Raw genomic sequence first — 21,398 nt, 5'->3', positions numbered from 1 at the left:
TTGTTTTAAAGACTTAGAGATATTTATGGCATATACATACACACATATCCACACATGTATATCAAACACATCTATCAATTTTAACATGTTTACATGTGAACATGTTTTTACATTTCATTTCCTTTTTCCTTTGCCACATTACTATTCTTGATATTAGCTACTTCATATCAATATCGACTCATATTTGGATAAATGTTTCATGTCGCTTCACTTGATGTGTGTGAGACAGTACATTGTCCAAGTCTGAAAAATAGCTTTGTATTTCAACAAAAGTCCAAATCTGAGTTATGCATATATAGGATAAGAAAAATTCTTTGCAAATCTATTAATAGTGCTTCATTTTTTTCTCATATAAGTTCTTTTGGTAAACATAGTAAAGATAAATGATGACGTCTACTGGATGGTGAAAAAGGGATTCTGATGCAATGCATTTGCAAACTAAATACAATGTATTTAAATAGCAAAAAAAAAAACCCTTCCTAGCCAACAGAGAGACCTAAATTCAAGTAACCAAGCAATTAGAGATCAGAATAACAATTCCTTTCTTTTAAAAAGATGGAGTTCCCCCCTCTGACAGTATTAGGCGTGTTTTCAAAAGGTGAAGTGGTTTCTTCTTTGCTTTTCTCTTTTTCTTTCTTTGCTTCCAGGCTTATCACTGGGGCACCTCCCCGTGGTGCATCCCGTGAGTCCCCATTCATTGGGGAAACTGACGATCCTTCCTAGCCGACTGAGTCCACATGGATCCCAGTAACAAGCTGTTAACTGGCTATGGAAGAAGGGCAAATGCTAGAAGAAGAAGGAGAAGGAGAAGGAGGAGGAGGAGGAGGAGGAGGAGGAGGAGGAGGAGGAGGAGGAGGAGGAGGAGGAGGAGGAGGAGGAGGAGAAGAAGAAGAAGAAGAAGAAGAAGAAGAAGAAGAAGAAGAAGAAGAAGAAGAAGAAGAAGAAGAAGAAGAAGAAGAAGAAGAACTGAGGTTCGGAGCCTGCACTATGAATCCACAACTCCTGGAGGCCATTTTTTTTTTTTTTTTTTTTTTACATTTTATTGGATAGGACAGAGAGAAATTGAGAGGGGAGAGGGAGATAGAGAGGGAAAGAAAAAGACAGACACCTGCAGATCTGCTTCACCACTTGTGAGGTGAGCCCCCTGCAGGTGATAAGCAAAACCCCCATCTTAATATTTCTGCGGGCATTTACACAGAGTGAATAATGCTTGGTGTTTGTCACACAAGAGAGGTGTAATAAAAGATGCTTGCATGAAAGAAAGGGTCTATCTTTCTATTTCCCCTCCCCCTCTCATTTTCTCTCTGTTGGATCAAATAAGAAAGAAAGAAAAAAAAAAGAAGAAAGGAAAGTAGTTGTGATTACTACAGAGTCATGAAGACAAGAGGACACCCGCCTACCTCAGCTTGACTGTGAACTGAATGAGCGTCTTGAGGACCATGGGTCTCTGAGGGTGCGTCGGCATGCATGGCTGTCGTTCAACCACAAATGAGCTGCATTAAAAGGAGAGAACGTCTGTCATTTGAAAACATCGAATATATTGAAAAACTGAAAACTGCACAGGAACAGGATGCTGTCCTCTTAAAAGTCCACATTTTTTTTTTCACACTTAGAAGATCTTTAAATCCTCAATGAACTAAAACCATTCCAATGACTTCTGATAAATAATTGCCAGGAGATGGGGAAATGCCCAAAGGGTTTCCTTAAGTAGCAAAAAAAAAAAAAAAATCAAGTTATATCAGAGCCAAGAATAAAAGCCTTAATCAATCAATCAATCAATCTATCAATCAATCTGTCTGTCTATCAATCTATCTATCAGTCTATCTATCAATCTATCAATTTATCAATCTATCTATCTATCAATCAATCTATCTATCTATGTAATATTTGGTGGTTACATCAAACATAAGGCAGAAAGTTAATTTCACACCCTTTTGGCGCTAGACATTAGGATTTCTGATACATATGAAACACTTTTTCTTTAGATGAGTTTATAAACACAAACATATTCTCTCCAGCCTCCATTGTCTGGATGTGAATTTAAGAAGAAATCCTTGAGTGGGACTATACACTGTAATCTTACAATCTTCTAACAAGCTATTAATAACAAATAAAAAATAAGAAAGAAGGAATCCTAGAAAATGTTTTTATAAAGTGTGAAAACTGTTAATTGGGTGGCTCGCTCACGGAACACCACACCAAGTCAACTGTTGAATAAAAGGTTGGTGAAGACAGAGAGGAGAGTAGAAATGGACTTTCTGCAACTATCTCCAGCTTTGTTTGCTTTCCTGTAAGGCTGAGTGTCATTACTTCACTGCAGCCAGTGTGTCCTTCCACTGCACTGTACAAAGGACCCCTTGAAGCATTTAAGTAGAGAACACCTCACTTACTTCTTGAAAAGGTTGTAGATGAGGAAGGTGACTCTTTCTAGCAGGTGTGTCCTCTGCATTGGGATAGGATCCCCTTCGTAGGTCATTTTGGTGGACTGTTCCTCTAACTTCTCCAGTTGCCGTCTGAGCTGGAAAAGACTTTCTGCCAATAGCGTAAAGCTGTTGGAGCAGCATGTGAAAATCACAGTTAGTTTTCCCACTTTGTGATCAATCTTATCAGGGCCAACCAAGCCTGGCGCATCTGGCCAAGCTCACGTAACACAGCGAGCAAGGACCCCGGTTCACACCCCGGGTGCCTACGTGCAGCAGGGAAAGTTTCTTGCGTGGTGAAGCAGAGATGCAGGTGTCTCTCTGCCTCCTTCCTTCTGTGTTTTCCCCTCTCTCAATTGCCTTCTGTCTTTATCCAATAGTAAGTAAATAAATAATATTTAAAAAAGAAACATGCTAAAATAACCAATCATATCAACTATGAAGACTGTTTAGCAATGATTGAATAATTATTAATTTAATGATTTAATTTCATTAAAAGTTAGTGACATTTATTTTCACAATCTATTTTTTTTCTCTAAGATATATGATTCAAGTGAAATATTTTAAACATTTTCTAATGCCTTTAGTTGTGGGCAAAAAATTGTGTATGCAATTCTGTCAACAACTGAACAAGATCCCTTTAAATTTCCCTTTGTTTCAAACATCTGTTCAACAGTACAGACACACTGAAATGTGCCACTCTGGGGTTATTGCTGGGGCTCAGTGCCAGATTTGCTACTGCTGGCCATTTTTTTCATTTTATTGGATAGGACAGAGAGAAATTGAGATGGGAGGGGAAGATAGGAAGAGAGAGTTAGAGACACCTGCAGACTCGCTTCACCACTTGTGAAGCTTCCCCCTGCAGGTGAGGAGCAGAGGCTCGAACCAGAAAAAAAAGAAAGAAAGAAAGAAAGAAAGAAAGAAAGAAAGAAAGAAAGAAAGAAAGAAATGTGCCACTCACGGAAAGACAAGGAAAGAGCAGATATGAAACCCTGAAGTAGAGGGTAAGCACTGTGTGCAAGCATATTAAAGGGAGAAGACAGTGTGAAACCAGCTCTCTCTCTTCTCATCATTACTTCTTCCTCAAAACAGATGCTCGATAATAGGCACTCCTTCCGCAGTCATAGCTTCTATTTCTCTCTATCCCCCTCTCTCTCACTCTTACAATTCCTACATATCAACCACCGCTTATCACTGGATATGCCTGGGCTTTCACTGTGATGGAAGCTTGCATCTATGGAAAAGGAGCCTAAACCTTTACTATAGCTTTCCAGTGTGTTGACTTGTACTCTTCAAAGGCAATTTTGGATTTCCACTTGAACATTTCTCTCTCTTTCTTTCTCTGTCTCTCTCTTTCATTATATTTTCAACTTATTCTTTCAGATATAGTTTGCACTGATAGGAGGTAAATGCCATTTACCATTTTTTCTTCTAATAGAGAAGACACCATCTGTGTATGTGGCGTGTGTGCACACAGAGACAGAAGATTCCAAGTCCTCTGAGCCATCAAAAGCTCTTCATTTAAATACAAAAATCATTCTGCTGAAAATAGAGAACTGGGGGTCCGGCGGTAGCACAGCAGGTTAAGTGCAGGTGGCACAAAGCACAAGGACCTGCGTAAGGATCCAGGTTCGAGCCCCCGGCTCCCCACCTGCAGGGGAGTCGCTTCACAGGCGGTGAAGCAGGTCTGCAGGTGTCTGACTTTCTCTCCCCCTCTCTGTCTTCCCCTCCTCTCTCCATTTCTCTCTGTCCTATCCAACAATGACATCATCATCCACAACAATGACTACAACAACAACAAAAAGGGCAACAAAAGGGAATAGATAAATATTTTTAAAAACAGAAAGTAGAGAACTAAGACTTGACTGTAATATCTTAAGTTATACAATTTCAAAGTGAAGCATCTCTATTGAGACTTCTGAACCTTGGGCTTATTCACTGTGTTCTTAAAGAAAAATGCATGCGTTGCTGCTTTTTAAAAAATCCATTTGAGGGAGTCGGGCTGTAGCGCAGCGGGTTAAGCGCAGGTGGCGCAAAGCACAAGGACCGGCATAAGGATCCTGGTTCGAACCCCGGCTCCCCACCTGCAGGGGAGTCGCTTCACAGGCGGTGAAGCAGGTCTGCAGGTGTCTATCTTTCTCTCCCCCTCTCTGTCTTCCCCTCCTCTCTCCATTTCTCTCTGTCCTATCCAACAACAACAACAACAATAATAACTACAACAATAAAACAACAAGGACAACAAAAGGGAATAAATAAATTAAATAAATATTTGAAAAAAAAAAAGAGAGAGAAGTGAGTGGTGCACCTGGTTGAGTGCACACAATACAGTGCTCAAGGACCTGGGTAGGAGGTCCCACTTCCCACCCATGGGAAGCTTCACGCGTGGTTAGGCAAGTACTGTAGTGTCTCTTTGTCTCTCTCTCTATCTCCATTCCCCTCTCAATTCCTCTCTTCCCTATCAAGAAAAGAAAAAAAAAATCCATTTGAGCCTTCTGAGATGAATCACACTTAAATCAGGCAATTGTCATGCACTGCAGAGATTTCTAAAATGCTAATTTCTTTTCTTCTCGAAAGAAGAACAAATTAAGACTATGTATACGAAATGAGTTGACATTTGGGTCTGTTCCTGTGTTCTCTAGTCGAGGGCACTAGCGCTTTGCACTTCCTGTGGTTTTCACTGGAAGGCCAAGCCAATTTGCTTTACCAGTTTTGCAGCTGGTCGAGCCCGTTATGCAGCGGGCCTCCAATGCAGGCGATCTGCTGCCTCCGCTTCCAGTCCTGCAGCTCTTCCACGAGCATGCTGTTCATCAGCATGTCTGTTTCATTGACTATTTGTGTCATCTTACTGAGGGCTTCCTGAAAACAAAGGTCACTACTGAAGAGGATTTCATGGGAAAATACCAAAGTCACCCCACATTCAAAAAAGATCGGTCTGTCTCCTCCTCTGTCTCTTTCTTTCATCTATTAAAAAATGGCATGGGGGGGGGGGAGTCGGAGAGTGGCGCACCTGGTTGAGCGCCATGCTGCAATGTTGCAATGCTCAAGGTCCTCAGTTTGAGCCCCTGGTCCCCACCTGCAGGGGGAAAGCTTTGCAAGTGGTGAAGCAGTGTTGCAGGTATCTCTCTGTCTCTCTCCCTCTCTATCACCCCCTTCCCTCTTGAGTTCTGGCTGTCTCTATCCAATAAATAAATAAATATTTTTTAAAAAGCAAAAAAAAAAAAAAAAGAAAGAAATTAAAGAAAAAGAATATTAAAAGAAAAAAAGGGCGTCTGGGAACAGTGAAGTCTAGTCAGATAACCCTGGTGACAAAATAAATAAAGATAAGTAAATACAGAAATAAAATAACATGCATGTAATGTACAGATTCAACATGCATGAAAGTATTGTGTTTGGACAAGAGCTATCTTCTCAGCTATACAGCACAGGACTTGCACATCTGAAAGGATAGGAACTCCAGGTTCAGTACAAACATTCTCTCCCTCATAAAAATGAAATAGATCATCTATTAAAACATTCAGTTTATGTGGGCTTAACTGTTTGCCTGCTAAATACGCTAACTGTACATTTATAGTGAGTTCTTACAATTACTTGAGAGGGCTAAGGAGGACAGGACGCTCAGTAGTGAAGAGCAGGCCGTGCACAGGACGTGTGGGTTCAAATCCTGAGACTACATAAAGGGAAGGAGTAGTGTCCAGGTCTGACTTTTTCTTAAGTAAAAAAAAAAAAAAAAAACCCAAATAAACAGAATTATTTTGCAGTGAACACAAAGGTACATGGATTTGTGTTGATTAAAAATTCCTGTAGAGAACTTGAGAGAAACTTTTAGAAATAAACATTCGATCCAGCCAAATTTCAATTGCATGTAGCTTCGAGGAGGGTAGGAAATGGAAGTAGTGGTGTTTCCCTTCTTTCAAAATGTTTCATTGAGCCAGAAAAATGTTCTTTTCCTTGGGCAGAACTCTTACCAAATATATTCAGTTACTAATGAACTATTCTGAAATCAAGGATGTTACTTTGCATAATAAAATACTTGAGCAGGGGAATTGGAAGACTTATTATTTCTAATGAAATGTTTACTAGTTGACAAGATATGTCTTAATTTTACATGTAGTAGAGTCCACAGCAAATAAAAATTGAGTAAAGTGGGAGTCGGACGGTAGCACAACGGGTTAAGCACATGTGGCACAAAGCGCAGGGACCGGTGTAAAGATCCCGGTTCGGGCCCCGGCTCCCCACCTGCAGGGGAGTCGCTTCACAAGCGGTGAAGCAGGTCTGCAGGTGTCTGTCTTTCTCTCCCCCTCTCTGTCTTCCCCTCCTCTCTCCATTTCTCTCTGTCCTATCCAACAACGGTGACAACAATAAAACAACAAGGGCAACAAAAGGGAATAAGTAAATAAATATTTTTAAAAAGAGAAAAAAATTGAGTAAACTGTTCACCTTGAAATTCATGGTGACTATAATAAGTGTGCCCCACGAAGCAGGTGAATAGATTCTGGATTGGTCCATCTTGGTGAGTGTAGGAAGAGAAACATAGAGGCTAACCCTAGGCAAAGAGGCTAGCCCTAGAAACATTATTACTTATTCAGCCAGGATGATAGAACAGCTAAGATCTAACAACTTGTTTCTTTTCAGAAGTGGGTATAGGGAAAGAAAAGAATAGGCAGAAACCCCAATTAAAACTTCTCCCTAACCTTTCTCTTAAAGTCCAAGCTGTTCAGCATTTCTTGCAGAGTCAAAACTTCCTGATTCATCCGTGGACTGTTTTTGTCACCCTGATCTGTGAAGGAAAAGAGACCAGCTTTAGAGGGTTCTCCAGGACCACGTTCTCTGTCCTGAAAACCAAGACAGACACAACCTTCTATTCTATGCCCTGTAAGCCGTAAAAGCCTGAATGGAGTCATAGGTCTGAGCCTAAAAGTCAACCCCTGTTCATGCTACACACAATACCACACGCAAGCATGCCAGAAAGGAGCTCTTTATCTCTTAGAGTTTGGGAGTGATGCTTATGAAAAATTAAGGTTAGAAATGTTGATCCCATGTGCAGACTGTGCATGTGAGGTCACAGAATAACACGGGGCCAAATCTCTTACTAAGTAGCGCTGAGCAGAAGAAAGCCACTCCTGGTTGTATTCATTCACAAATTCAATAATCCTTAGGTACCGCATATGGGACAACCTTGTTTTTCTTAGCATAGGTTTCACTCCAGATGAACTAGTACTGAGCTAGTACTCAGTCTTCAGTAACAAGTTTTGCATATGCTCTTCATTTCACTTTTTTAAAAAAATATTTATTTATTTACCCTTTTATTGCTTTTTTATTGTTGTACTTATTATTATTATTGATGCTGTTGTTGTTGTTGGATAGGACAGAGAGAAATGAAGAGAAGAGGGGAAGACGGAGAGGGGGAGAGAAAGACAGACACCTGCAGACTTACTTCACCACCTGTGAAGCGATTCCCCTCCAGATGAGGAGCCGGGGGCTTGAACCGGGATCCTTACAGTGGTCCTTGCGCTTTGCACCACATGCACTTAACCCACTGCGCTACCGCCCGACTCCCTTCGTTTCACTTTAAACCAACAAAGATAAATGATGATTTAAGTGATGATAGTTTGTATCCTTCAGAATGTTTATGAAGCAGTGAAAGATATTAAAAGTGACTCTAACTACAAAGTACTTATTCATATGATAATGCATGATTTTACTGTTCAGTGCAATAAAATGCACTGAACAGTTCATATTGGCATTTAAATTTTTTCCTCTTTTTTTTGTAATTGTTGTAGTTATTATTGTTGTTGATATTGTTGTCATTGTTATTGGATAGGACAGAGAGAAATGGAGAGAGGAGGGGAAGACAGAGAGGGGGAGAGAAAGACAGACACCTGCAGACCTGCTTCACCGCCTGTGAAGTGACTCCCCTGCAGGTGGGGAGCCGGGGGCTCGAACCGGGATCCTTACGCCGGTCCTTGCCACATGTAATATTTTTATAACCTGTTCTGATAACTTACGTAAAGTACTAGGATCAAAACCAATAAATTAATTGGTTTACTCCTACTAGCTAATCTTGATCTAATTCTGTCAATTGTCCAACTAAGGTAATATATTTTAAAGGATCAACTTATAATTGCTCATAAATTTTAGACTAAAAGTATTCATATTTTTCCTTATACTTCCTAAAAAATATATAATTGCAAACAACTTCAATATTTAATGAGAAAGAGGTAACAATAAAAAAGGCTAACCTCTTACATTATATTTTTGAAGATTCTTGTATATCTGGGAAAATGCCTGAAAATAAAACCTTAGTTTAAGATGAAATACAGAGATCTGGGAAGCAGAGGACATGCCTTGCATACAGGATGCACCAGCCACCCCGGAGGAAATCTACAATGCAACACACAAGACTAGGTGCGAGAATGTCCCAATTCTTAAAGATATACACTTATCTAAAGATATAGGTACATGAGTGGGAGGAGGTAGAGTTCCAGTAATTGATTTATCTATAGACAGTGGTATTGTGGGTGGTTTTTAATTTTCTAAATGTTTTTGCTTATTTTACACATTTCTATGAACCGCATTTTTAACACATCATTTAAAAAATTATATTTAAGAACTCACACAGACACATTCATAATGTATTGGTCATATTAGACCCTAATTATTATTCTCCATAGCTGTGACAATGATATTTTGATCCTATAGGAGAAGGTTCTTACTTTTCAGAGATGTAGGCTGAAGTTGGGGTGATTTTTCAAGAACGTTGTAATTATCTTTGAGTTCATTATAAGGACAGAAAAGGAGGAAGCAATATAAAAGCTCTATTTACATTCCCTCTTAAAAATAAATGCTCATTTAGAAACACACCAAATTAATTTTATCAACGTTAACAGCAAAGAAACTCTAGTTATGATTATGTAGAATTAGAGACAAAAGAGGAACTCACCCATTGTTTGGATAGTTTTATATCTGTAGTCAAATTCATCTTGCAGGTCTTCTAAATACTTGGTGTCTTGCTCTGTCATCTTTTTATGAAAGGAAACATGTCCTATTGTTACAACTAAGAACGTCAATGAAGCATTAGCCTATTAATAGACAGCAGTGCTTCCAGTTTCCAATTATATCCTAGACACTGACTACATAGGACTTACATGCCATGAACCACTTTCCTGGACTGGTTAAATAGCTCGCTTGGATAGTGGCCTGCTTTGTCATGTACATGACCCAGATTTAAGACCAGCCACCACTGTATTGAAGGAAACTTACAACATTTTTCCTCTCTGCCTCTTTGTCTTTATCTAAAAACAAACAAAAAAGTGATAAAAATAAATAGTAAGTAGTTATAGAACTAATTTCCCGTGGAAATTGAATAAAGCTGAGCAAATCAGTTAAAATCGCTCTTCATTCAGTGATGGCCTTTTTGGTCAATACCAGACCACTTGATCAATCATCTGGGGCCCTAGTCAGGGAATCCTTGGATTCCAACATCAACATGATGGGCCTAGACTTCTAACAGACCCCTCTCTCCATCACTGGTAACTTCCGTCAGCAATGTCATCCGAAGCTGTCTTGTGGGCCGCTCTAGGAACCTGTCTTAACTATAAAGTGGCAATGGGAGGGACTCCCCCCACTCTCCAAAGTGAGGCTTGGTCCTCCTAGCCTGCCCCTCGAGGAAGCTGGGTCCTGACATGAGTGCAGCCTAGAATGTTCCCAGCTGTGACCATAGATCATGGGCTCAGACTGACAGAGGTCACAGACTTCTGTGCTGACTATGAATACACATGGGCCCTGGGGTAAATTGTTCATTACATTTCTATATTTTCCATCAAGTTTGGGAGCTACCCTCTGCCCTAATCCAACTTTCTAGCTCAATTCTCAACTCTGACACCATCTTCCCAGACAATATTTTTAGTCCACCTCCATGTTAGCTCTCAACCTCAAGCAAAAATTACTGAAGTCGTGGGCCCCTTGGAACATACTTAAACAGACTTCCTAGATTCTTTCCACCCTAAGATCCTTATTCTCATCTTCTCTAGTCTTACTGTTTGGTTCCTGTTTATGAAACATACTGTCCTGCTTTATTACCACCTCTCAGCCACCAAGTTGCAGATGCTATTATTATTCCATCCTGACTTTGCTGGGCAGATGGCCTCACTAATATGTCCTGGAACCTCACCTCTCCAGAGCCCTGCCTCACTAGGGAAAGACAGAAACAGGCTGGGGGGATGATTTATCTACCAACACCCATGTCCATCGAGAAACAATTACAGAAGCCAGACCTTCCACCTTCTGCTCCCCATAAAGAATTTTGGTCCCTATTCCCAGAGGGGGAGAAATGATTGGGGGACATGACCAGAGGCCTCTGAACTCCAACACCATCTGGACCCAGAGAGAGAAAAGAGGGGAAAAAGGAAGGACATTTGGAAGTAGTAATAAGTGTAGGTGTGACTTAAAAAGAAGGAGAAGGTAGGACCACAGATAAAAATGACAACAACAACCAGAGGGCAAATAATTATACATATAGAAAGATAATTACAGAGCTAAGAGCCAACCCTTATCTGTGACCTTGGGAGAGCGACAGATGTTTCCAGTGGAGGGAAGGGGACCCACAGCTGGTGGTGGGAACAGTGCAGAATCACACCCCTCTAATCACATGTTCTGTAAATCAATATTAAGTCACTAATAAATACATTTAAAATTATCTGCCAATTATTTTTTATTTATTTTTTTAACAAAGTACTGTTCAGCTCTGGCTTTAGGTGGTGTGGGGATTGAACCTTGGATCTCAGAGCCTCGGGCATGAAAGTCTCTTTGCAGAACCATTGTATTGTCTACCCCCGCCCCAAGTACTGTTTTTCCTGACTAGTTGGGAATGTAAACATCTTACCTCTCATTTCTACATCTTAATGCTGACAGAAACCTCTACTCTTTGAGAATTTGCTTCACCTCCTGTGAAGTGACTCCCCTGCAGGTGGGGAGCCGGGGCTCGAACTGGGATCCTTGAGCTGGTCCTTACTCTTAGCTCATGTGTACTTAACCCCAAGCAATAACTTTTTATTTATTTATTTATTTCTCTTTCTTTCTTTCTTTCTTTCTTTCTTTCTTTCTTTCTTTCTTTCTTTCTTTCTTTCTTTCTTTCTTTTGTCTCCAGGGTTATCGCTGGGGCTCAGTGCCTGCACCACAGACCCACTGCTCCTTGAAGCTATTTTTTCCCTTTTGTTGCACTTGTTTTATCGTTGTTTGTGGTTACTGTTATTGCTGTTATTGATGTCGTTGTAGGATAGGACAAAGAGAAATTAAGAGAGGAGGGGAAGACAGAGGGGGAGAGAAAGACAGACACCTGTAGACCTTCTTCACTTGTGAAGCAACAGGTGGGGAGCTGGGGGCTCGAACCGGGATCCTTACGCCAGTCCTTGAGCTTTGAGCCTCGTGTGCTTAACCCGCTGCACTACTGCTGGACCCTCAAGCAATAACTTTTAAGAGCTCATTGGGTGAACTGAAAATCTTTGCAGGAGTGCCACATTCCACAGGAAACAGAGCTTAAGGCATGAATCAAAGAAGTGCCTTGATACAAACATTGCTTTCGTTAAATGCCAGGTTGCTTCCATTGAGGGCCTCAAACTAGGATCAGATGCAAGTGACTTAGAGTGATTTCTTTTAGAAGAAAAATCTAGCTGGAGCAGAGCTGAAAATGGGAAGAAATTTACCAAGGATGAGTCTAGCTTTGGTCTGATCCTGCTAGAGTCTCAGAAACCTTATCTGTAAAACTTTGCCTCAAGTTAAGCTAAGGTAAATTAGACTCACCTTGAGGGAAAGGTGTGGCCTGTGTTGTCACTGTATCAGACAGGGTGGGGGGTGCACTGCAGAAATGGATATCCACAGAAGTGATTAAAAACCCAACAGCCATAACGGTGTTTTGAGAACCTCAAACTTCAGGCATGAGAGTCTGTTCCCATCACCATTATGCTGTCTACTCCAGCCCACCTCACTCGCTTGAGCTCTAGCTCTCATTATTAAACACAAGAAAAAAATGGCATTCTATTATTATTTAATATTATTGGATATAATATTAAATACAAAAGAGCTTTGGCAGGATGACAGTCCAGTAGTTATCATCTCTCTATATACTTATCTCTCACTACTAAAAACATTAACAAAGTAGAGTCAAATAAAAATATAAGGGAGTAACGCAGGGAGTTAAACGCACGTGGTGCAAAGCGCAAGGACCCGCAGAAGGATCCCGGTTCGAGCCCCCGGCTCCCCACCTGCAGGGGAGTCACTTCACAGGCGGTGAAGCAGGTCTGCAGGTGTCTGTCTTTCTCTCCCCCTCTCTGTCTTCCCCTCCTCTCTCCATTTCTCTCTGTCCTATCCAACAATGAAGGACATCAACAATAACAATAATAACCACAACAAGGCTACAACAACAAGGGCAACAAAAGGGAATAAATATTTTTTTTTAATTTAAAAAAAAAGAAAAAATATCAAAAGAAAGAAATACTTGGGCTGGGGAAACAGCTTAGTAGCATCATTTTCACACACACACACACACACATTCTCTCTCTCATTACTAAATATATTAATAAAATAAAATAAAATAAAATAAAAGCCCAGCGACATTCAGTGACAGCTGGAGATGAATGTACAGTATTGGTAAAGTTTTCTGGCTGGAGTTCCAAAAAGGTAGATTTCTGCTGAATTAAAAAAAAAAAAGAGAGAGAGAGTCAGGTGGGCGGTAACACAGCGGGTTAAGTGCACGTGGCATGAAGCACAAGGACCGTCAGAAGGATCCCGGTTTGATCCCCCGGCTCCCCACCTGCAGGGGAGTCGCTTCCCAGGCGGTGAAGCAGGTCTGCAGGTGTCTGTCTTTCTCTCCCTCTCTCTGTCTTCCCCTCCTCTCTCCATTTCTCTCTGTCCTATCCAACAACAATGACATCAACAATAACAACAATAATTACAACAATAAAACAACAAGGACAACAAAAGGTAATAAATAAATATTAAAAAAACAGAATTTGTGTTGGATGAGAAACTCATCTGTGTCCTCAACTGACGTGTGAAAGCATTCTCATCATGATAAATATCATTATCTTTTTTTTAAATGCTAACTCGCAGACTTGTTTATTACATATTTTTATTTACTTATTACTATTAGACAGATACAGAGAGAAATTGAGAGGGGAGGAGGAGATAGAGGGAGAGAGACAGAGAGCCACCTGCAGCCCTGCTTCACCCCTCGAAATCTTTCCCCTACAGGTGGGGAGCCGAGGGTATGCAAATTAAGGCAGTTTACTTTCAGATATCTGGTTTATATCATTTTATAGACTTCTTATTGCTTATATAATGGTATAATGTTCCATTTATTTTTCACACTAAGAATGAGAAATAGAGACAGAGAGCAAAAAGTACTGCCCCACTGACCATGGAGTTCCAACTCATTTTGTCTTTGTTGGTCTCGTGTGGTATCAAGCAGCAGTGGGTCTGGGGCCGTGGGTCTGGGGCCGTGGGTCTGGGGCCGTGAAGGCTCGGGCCTGACAGCTGCAAGGCCAGCAGCCTGCTCCATCTCTTAGGTAAGACACACTCCCAGAGGGGTAGAGAATAGGGAAGCTGTCAGGGGAGGGGACTGGATACGGAGAGCTGGTGGTGGGAACTGTGTGGAGTTGTACCCCTCTTATCCTATGGTCTTGTTAATATTTCCATTTTATAAATAAATATTTAAAAAAGATTTAGCAAGTATAACTAGCATTATATTTCATTTTCAAATTAGAGAAAAAAGTTTCTCCTTCAAGAAAGCTTCTCTAGATTAATGAAATTCATAAATCTGTAGCCAGAATGATAGAATTTTATTTATTTATTTATTTGCCTCCAAAGTTATCGCTGGGGTGTGGTGCTGACACTACAAATCCCCTGCTCCTGGAGGCCATTTTTTCCTTCTTATCATTTCTATTATACTTGATAAGAGAGAAATTGAGAGGAGAGGAGATATCTCTATCTATCTATCTATCTAAAAATACATCTGCAGACCTGCTTCATGGCTGATGAAGTATCCCGTGTGTGTGTGTGTGTGTGTGTGTGTGTGTGTGTGTGTGTGTGTGTAGTACTATCAAATAGTATAATATCAAATAGTATAATAAATGACGTCACTACTATGTCTTCAGATATTCAACAGATAACAAGGTGTTATGGGAAAACCTTGCAGAAAAAAGACAAGTTAGATGACGTGGTTATCTTTCTTGAAAAATACAAGTGTCCAAAGTTCCTTCAAGAAGTGATATGAATAAAACTATATCAAAGAAATTTACATTGAAGTTAAAAGATGTCCCCCACAAAAGTCTTTTCTAGTAAGAACAGAGCATGCAGGAGATGCCTGTCCTAGTCAGAGTTGCCCTGCGGTTTCTGCGAGAACTAATTTAGGAGAACGTGTTATAGGTCACTACTAGGCTGTCACCTTTGCTTCATAATCCTAAAGAATTAAGGTGTGTAACTTGATATAGGAAAAAACTACATTTCCCAGCATTCCTGACCAAGCAACAAAGGAGAAAGAGCCTCCAAAAGGAAGAATACTAGGCCAATGATTGGACAGGAGAGGACCTGGAATCTGACCTTTGACTCTGGATCACAGAGGAAGAAGTGTGGGATCAGCTGCAGGAAGGAAGAGCTGGATGAGGAGATGCAGTTGGAACTGAGCTCAGCTGAGCAGAGGTCGCAGGAGAGCCAGACCAGCACCCTGACAGACAGCGGCTGCAGGTGGCGGTGGGGTGGGGTGGGCGGCGGCAATCAGCACACATTTCTGTCCTCAGCATCTCTCACTGTTTCTAATTTAAGGCAACAGAAGCCCGTTTTCATTCAATTAATGAATACGTTTACTAGCTTGATGGTAATATGCCCTAATAGGAAATAGCCTCGAATTAGTGATTTCTGTACTAATCTAGACAAGTGCCCCCTGTTCATTTGGGGACATGTGGTCTCCCTGTTACATGAGGAGTTACACAGTTACATGAGGAGAACAGCTGGCCTCTCCGATGGCGTCTTTAATTTCACACTCACCTGCACGCTGTTTTTAATGGCAGTCACTTTGTTTTCCACAGTTCTCTGTCTTTCTGAAACTGAAGAGCTTTGTAAGGATTTCTCCAAAGGCCCCTGGAAAAAGAATGTCTTGGCGTTTCAATGCTGTTGATAAGACAGGTTAATAGTGGCTATAAAATATATTGCATATAGTTCTGACTGCAATTTGCACCAATATACCTCATAATCATTAAGACTTCCGTAGCAGAAAAACAAGTGACATTTACGGAGTGTTAAGACCTGGTTATGAAAGCATCACACATTCATAGTCTCATAGCTTCAATACGCACACGGATGCATTTGTGAACACAGGACTTTATATATAGATAAGGGAACTCAAGAACATATGAGTAGAACATATGCCATCAAGATGGTACCAGTCTTTGAATAGTGAAACCACAGATAGCTTCATGGTTTAAAGTAGTTGTTTTCCTGTTCTGTTATAGTAAATTTACACGACATTCTGTATAGCCAACAGGGTTATCACCCGGACTCAGTGCCTGCAGACCCTGTGCTCCCAACATGCTTTCTGTTAGGTAGAGAGTGATAAACATCGATAGAGAAGAGGCGGAGAGAGACAGACAGGAGAATGATACCACTGCACCGTTTTATGCTAGTTAGAGATATCGCGACGTTTTTATTTTACCATCGGGCTAAGAATCCTGATTAGAAAGGTAGATGACTGCTGAGTGTTTCGACCGTAACTGGAATCTGCATCCTTGACTCTCCATCAAGTGCTCTTTCAGCTACACCACACCCCAGGAATGGGAGGCTTTGACAAAATGCTGCATCTCTCTCTTTTGCCTCTGTTATTTGTTTGACTACTTGAAGCTGACAGAATTGTGTACCTCCTGCGATCGTATGTAGTATGGGAAGTCTCGTCCCAATGGCTTTGATCATCATTTCTTGACTTGATGGTTTTTTAATTGCCATCAGGGTTATTTCTGGGCTCGGTACTGATATTACAAATCCATTACTTCTGGCAGCCCCTTACCCCTTGTTCCATCTATCCCTCCCTCCCTCCCTCCCTCCCTCCCTCCTTCCTTCCTTCCTTCCTTCCTTCCTTCCTTCCTTCCTTTCTCTACCTCCATTTTGGTAGAGAAAGAAATTGAGAGGGCTGAGGATATGGAGAGGAATAGAGAAAGGCAGACCGTTGCGGTCCTGCTTCACCTGCTTCGTGAAGCGTCCTCTTGCAGGTGGGGAGCTGGGGTTCAAACCTGGGTCCTTGTGCCTGGTACTGTGTGTGCTCAACTGGGCGTGCACCACCACCTGGCTCCCTATTTAAACATTTCTAATTTGATACCTGACATTTGATGGGAACAATACCTATACCTTTGCATATACAAGCATACTGAAATGACTTAGAGATAAGGATACAAAGACTGTTGAGGCTGTATGTGAGAATATCATGTATTTGTAATGGTATCTCACTTTTCACCCAAAATCACTAAGGCAAACTATTTATTTTAGAAACTTAACTACACTTTAGATTTTAAATTAAAAAAACATTGCACCATCCATCATTTAAATAAGTTTAAATTGTTGAAATATCATACTTCTCCCTAAGTAAGCACAGCCTGACAACTAAGCCTGTAATTTCTAACAGCTGCAATTTCTAACAGCTGGAAGACAGATACTTTGCTCTGGATACTTTGCTTTTGGAGTTTCAAAAGCCAATATGATGTCATGGTTTACTGTACTATACAGAAGGACATTTGTCAAATTGGTTGTGCACACATTCTTTCTTCTTTAAAAGAATGAACTGGAAAAGTATTCCTAAGGACATGGTTGATTTCTTTACTTGTCTTCAATGGAGGTGTTGAATCAACTCATGGGAATAGTATGACATAAAATCTAAAACATGGCATGATCAAGTACTCAAGTAACCAACAAGCAACTATTTATGGGAGATTACAAATCCTGCCATGAAGTGATTTGGACTTGAAGGATAGGAGTGTGGGACTAATAAAGGGCATTACATGTTATCAGTTTCTGAAGAGAAACATTCTGAGGGAAGCAGAGTCCGTATTGTTGGTAAGAATTCAACTGGCTGTTGGTTTCTGCATTCCTGAATTCCTATTACTAAGACCACGAACTAGAGTGTGAGCAGCGGAAAGAGAAAGAGATGAGTGGCTAAGATCTTAGAAACCGGCTCTGGATTGACTTGGTGATTACATCAACAGGGAGGCAGAAAACAGGAAGTTCTCACAGTTGATTCCTCAGATCTTGATTCCAAGACCAGAAGATGATAGCACTATTCATTTCAGTCAAAGAAACTAGTTTTGAAGAAAATAAGCAAAACAGTAAGCTAAAATGTTACGGGGGCAGGTGGTGGCACGCCTAGTTGAGCACACAGGTTACAATGCAGAAGGACCTGGGTTTGAGCCCCCGGTCCCCACCTGCAGGATGGGAGCTTTGCAAGTGGTGAAGCAGGGGTGCAGGTGTCTCTCTGCCTCTCTCCCTTTCTGTCACCTCCATCCCATCTGATTTCTAGCTGTCTCTATCCAATCAATAAATAAAGTCAATTAAGAAAAGAAAAATATGGAATGTTCAGAAACACGTTACCTGCACAGGCATGTTGGCCGTAGCCAATATTCTCCTCTCTTCCCTCAGACAATTTGAGATCACCACCGCAACATGCATTGGGTTTCCATGGAATTTTCCCTGAGAAAAGAAAGGTGACCACAACAATTACAAACAACAACAACAAGCACCATGCAGATTGTTATTTAGGGGCAAGTAAAGAAGCTAATAATGGCCTCCCAGTAAGCTTGTGAAATGACTTGATATTTGTTCCAACAAGTCTGTTGTTTTGTGAGAAACGTGCATTGTGACTGATGACTATGCAACTTATTCCATTGTCTTCAAAACTTAGTTTTAATAGTCGAGCAAAGTTCTTGAGCACTTCTGTGGGGAAAGTGCCGCATATGTACTCGGGAGGGTTAGTTCACTTCAGGAGTAAAAGCGATTTTAGTTAGAACTTTTGTGGACTGCTAATTTTTCCATTGATTGGTGTTTTCTTTGTACTTGGGTTCAACCATCCAGCAAGAGGTATCTTCTCATTTGTCTTTAGTTTAATAGTAAACTATGTTATTGTTAAAAAGGAAGTGCTGCTCATCTGTTCTTGTTAAAGTTACTTCTTCTGCCTCATGTTGAGTGGAATGTGAAGGAACCATGTTAAGTGAGATAAGCTAAAGGAAAAAGGACAAGTGGGGGGTGATCTCACTTTTAGGTGGAACTTGAGGATCAAGGACAGGAGGGGAAACACAAGGGGAGTGTTGGACTGCGTGTGCTGTACTGCACCACAGCAAAGGGCTCTGGGGAACGGGCGGAAGTGAGGGGTGGAAGAAGTATTGGAGTCGTGGTGCATGAGGGCAGGAGGGTGGGAATCGACCTAAGCTGGGGTTGGGGGGAGCCTGTTTTGCAGACGCCTACTGTGTGACAGGGGGTGAGAAATTGAACCTATGTCCCAGTGACTGTGCTATAAACCGTTTACATCTAATAATATGATCACAGAAGTAAAGTGCTGCTCCTTGTGGTGAATTTGAAGGGTCTGTTATTTCTGAAAATTCTCCCCCATTCAAGAGCAGGAGTTCCTCTAAGGCCCTAAGAATCACCTTTCTTTCTTCCTTTCTTTCTCTCTCTCTCTCTCTCTCTCTTTCTTTCTTCTTTCTCACTGTTATAAGATTTATTTTATTAAAACAACAAGGACAACAAAAGGGAATAAATAAATAAAATAAATAAAATAAATATAAAAAAAAGATTTATTTTATTATTATTACTATCTTTATTGCACAGAGACAGCAAGAAATCAAGAGGGAAGGGGGTAGTAGAGAGAGACAGACAGACAGAGCAGGCCTGCTTCATCACTCTCAAAGCTTCCCCCTGCAGGTGGGGGCCAGGGGCTTGAATCTGGGTCTCTGCTCACTGTAATGTCAGCACTCAACCCACTGCACCACCCTCCGGCCCCTTAGAAGAGTTCGTTTGGATACTAACTTCCAGCATTTCGTAGCTCCACTGGGCACACTCTTCCCTTTTCTTTCCTACATGACCAGATCTGATCTTCCCTTTAACATTCTCCTCCATATCTTCTGAAGTTGAACTTGTGAAGAATAAGTAATCACCATGCCTTCTTGCTGGCTGTTTATTTTTCTGTTGCATTTTTTTCCCCTTAGCTCCCCAATTCAATGTATGAGACAAAAACATCTTTGTGGAAAATGTATCACTTTAGAATCAAAACCAAATTAGCACTTTTCGTTTCCCTAAATGCTGAAGATTGGCTCACGCTCACTTTCAGTAGTCAGCGCATACGGGCCTCAAACAAAAATCGAAAAGGATGAAGCAACAATAACAAAACACCTCTAGGTGTGTGTCCGTAGGAGGGAGGAAAGAAAAAGAAAAAGAAACTGTCCGTTTCCTCTTCTGTGTCTGTCTGTTTTAGGGGTGTGTATGGAATCTTCCTGTCTGTGACTTGTCTTTCAGAATTTCAGTGAACAGGGTTTTACATGGCAGTGAAATCAAGTTATTGATTCTTTCTGGTCAATGCTTTTTTTTATCCTTTACATTTCCTATCCTGAAGATATGGAGATTCTTTTCCCCCCTGTATTTTCTTGTTAAGTCTTGATAGTCTTGGCCTTAAGTATAATTCACTTGGAACTGGTTCATAGAGAAAGGTCCTTTCACTGCCTTCTACATAGTGACTAAGTTCCAACAACATTCATTCTACCCTTTCACCACTGTTGTGTTGGGCAGATCTGTGTATATGTACTAGAGAATTTTTTTTGTTTTCCCCAGAGCACTACTCAGCTCTGGTTTATGGTGGTTAAGTCCCAGGGATTGAACCTGGGACTTTGGAGCCTTAGGCATGAGAGTCTTGTTGTATACCCATTATGCTGTCTTCCCCCACCTGGATTTGGGTTTGGATGCCACTCCATCTTTTGATTCCATCAATCTCTGCTTTTTTAGGAGACGGTCTGAATTACAAAAGCCTTCTAGCAGATCTTCTTTGCACTTTCATATACATTTTCGAAACAATTTATCAAGCTCACATGTACTCACAGTCATGTGGAGAATTTGAATAATATTAAATTTTTACATACATCCAGGAAACTTAGTAACTTTATAATTGTGTTTTAATTTTGTTACTTAGGCCTTGCTGAATATATCTCTATTAGGCAATATTGTTTAACAGAGAGAGCTTACATATTTTTGGTTAAATTTCTATGCAATTGTACTTTTGATGAACTAAAAGGTATCTTAGTTGTAAGTGTTTTTGGTGCTTTGTGGGAACATATGTGAATTTTATATATCAATTCTCTAATCTAGTAACCTTGTTAAGCTCATTGATACTAATAATGTACTTGTAACCTCTCTTACAAATTATAATCTATCTGGTTTCTTTTGAATTTTATGAATACACAATTCACATCTTTTGTGACTCCTGATATATATTTTTTTCCTTTTCAATCATCTAAATTCCCATCAGGACTGGATCTTTTTTCCTAAGACTTGTGTCAAATTGTCTTGGTTCATTTTCAAACAAACATTATTTTTTTTTTAAACTGACTTCTGGCAGCAGCCTGTCTCCTCTAGACTGGATGTTCTTAAGACTTGCTTTCTAGAACACAGGTCCAAAAAGGATGCCAGAGGACCTAGTGGGGTTGTATTGTTACATGGAAAACTGGCAAATGTTTTGCATGTACAAACTATTGTATATACCATTGAATGTAAAACATTAATTCCCCAATAAAGAAATAAAAAAAAAAAAAGACTTTCTGATTCAGGCCATGGGAGTCCTGTGAATGTTCTGTGTGCCATGTAGTGCTCATTCTTGGGCACAAACAACTTATTCAGATTTACTGACCATTTACTAATTGGTTTATCAAATTTCTGCATCCTTGATAATTTTTTTCTGCTAAGATG

General features: G+C 40.6%; 1 protein-coding gene across 3 annotated transcripts in view; it reads right to left on the bottom strand.

Moving 5' to 3' along the window:
* Positions 1 to 21,398, bottom strand: part of STAT4 (signal transducer and activator of transcription 4) — a 122,829-nt gene that overhangs the window by 31,827 nt on the left and 69,604 nt on the right. For all 3 annotated transcript variants that reach the window (XM_060177552.1, XM_060177553.1, XM_007521401.2), the window contains 7 exons: positions 18,042 to 18,140; positions 15,459 to 15,551; positions 9,361 to 9,439; positions 7,112 to 7,197; positions 5,125 to 5,276; positions 2,391 to 2,549; positions 1,401 to 1,493 (listed from right to left, as the gene is read on the bottom strand). In XM_060177552.1, coding sequence (XP_060033535.1) covers positions 1,401 to 1,493; positions 2,391 to 2,549; positions 5,125 to 5,276; positions 7,112 to 7,197; positions 9,361 to 9,439; positions 15,459 to 15,551; positions 18,042 to 18,140 — 761 coding nt within the window. The remainder of the gene's footprint in view (positions 1 to 1,400; positions 1,494 to 2,390; positions 2,550 to 5,124; positions 5,277 to 7,111; positions 7,198 to 9,360; positions 9,440 to 15,458; positions 15,552 to 18,041; positions 18,141 to 21,398) is intronic.

The sequence above is a fragment of the Erinaceus europaeus genome, chromosome 18 (genome assembly GCF_950295315.1).
Source record: "Erinaceus europaeus chromosome 18, mEriEur2.1, whole genome shotgun sequence".
Classification (NCBI taxonomy): Eukaryota; Metazoa; Chordata; class Mammalia; order Eulipotyphla; family Erinaceidae; genus Erinaceus; species Erinaceus europaeus.
Note: the sequence above shows the minus strand (reverse complement) of the source record. Positions and strands in the feature narration are given on the sequence as shown.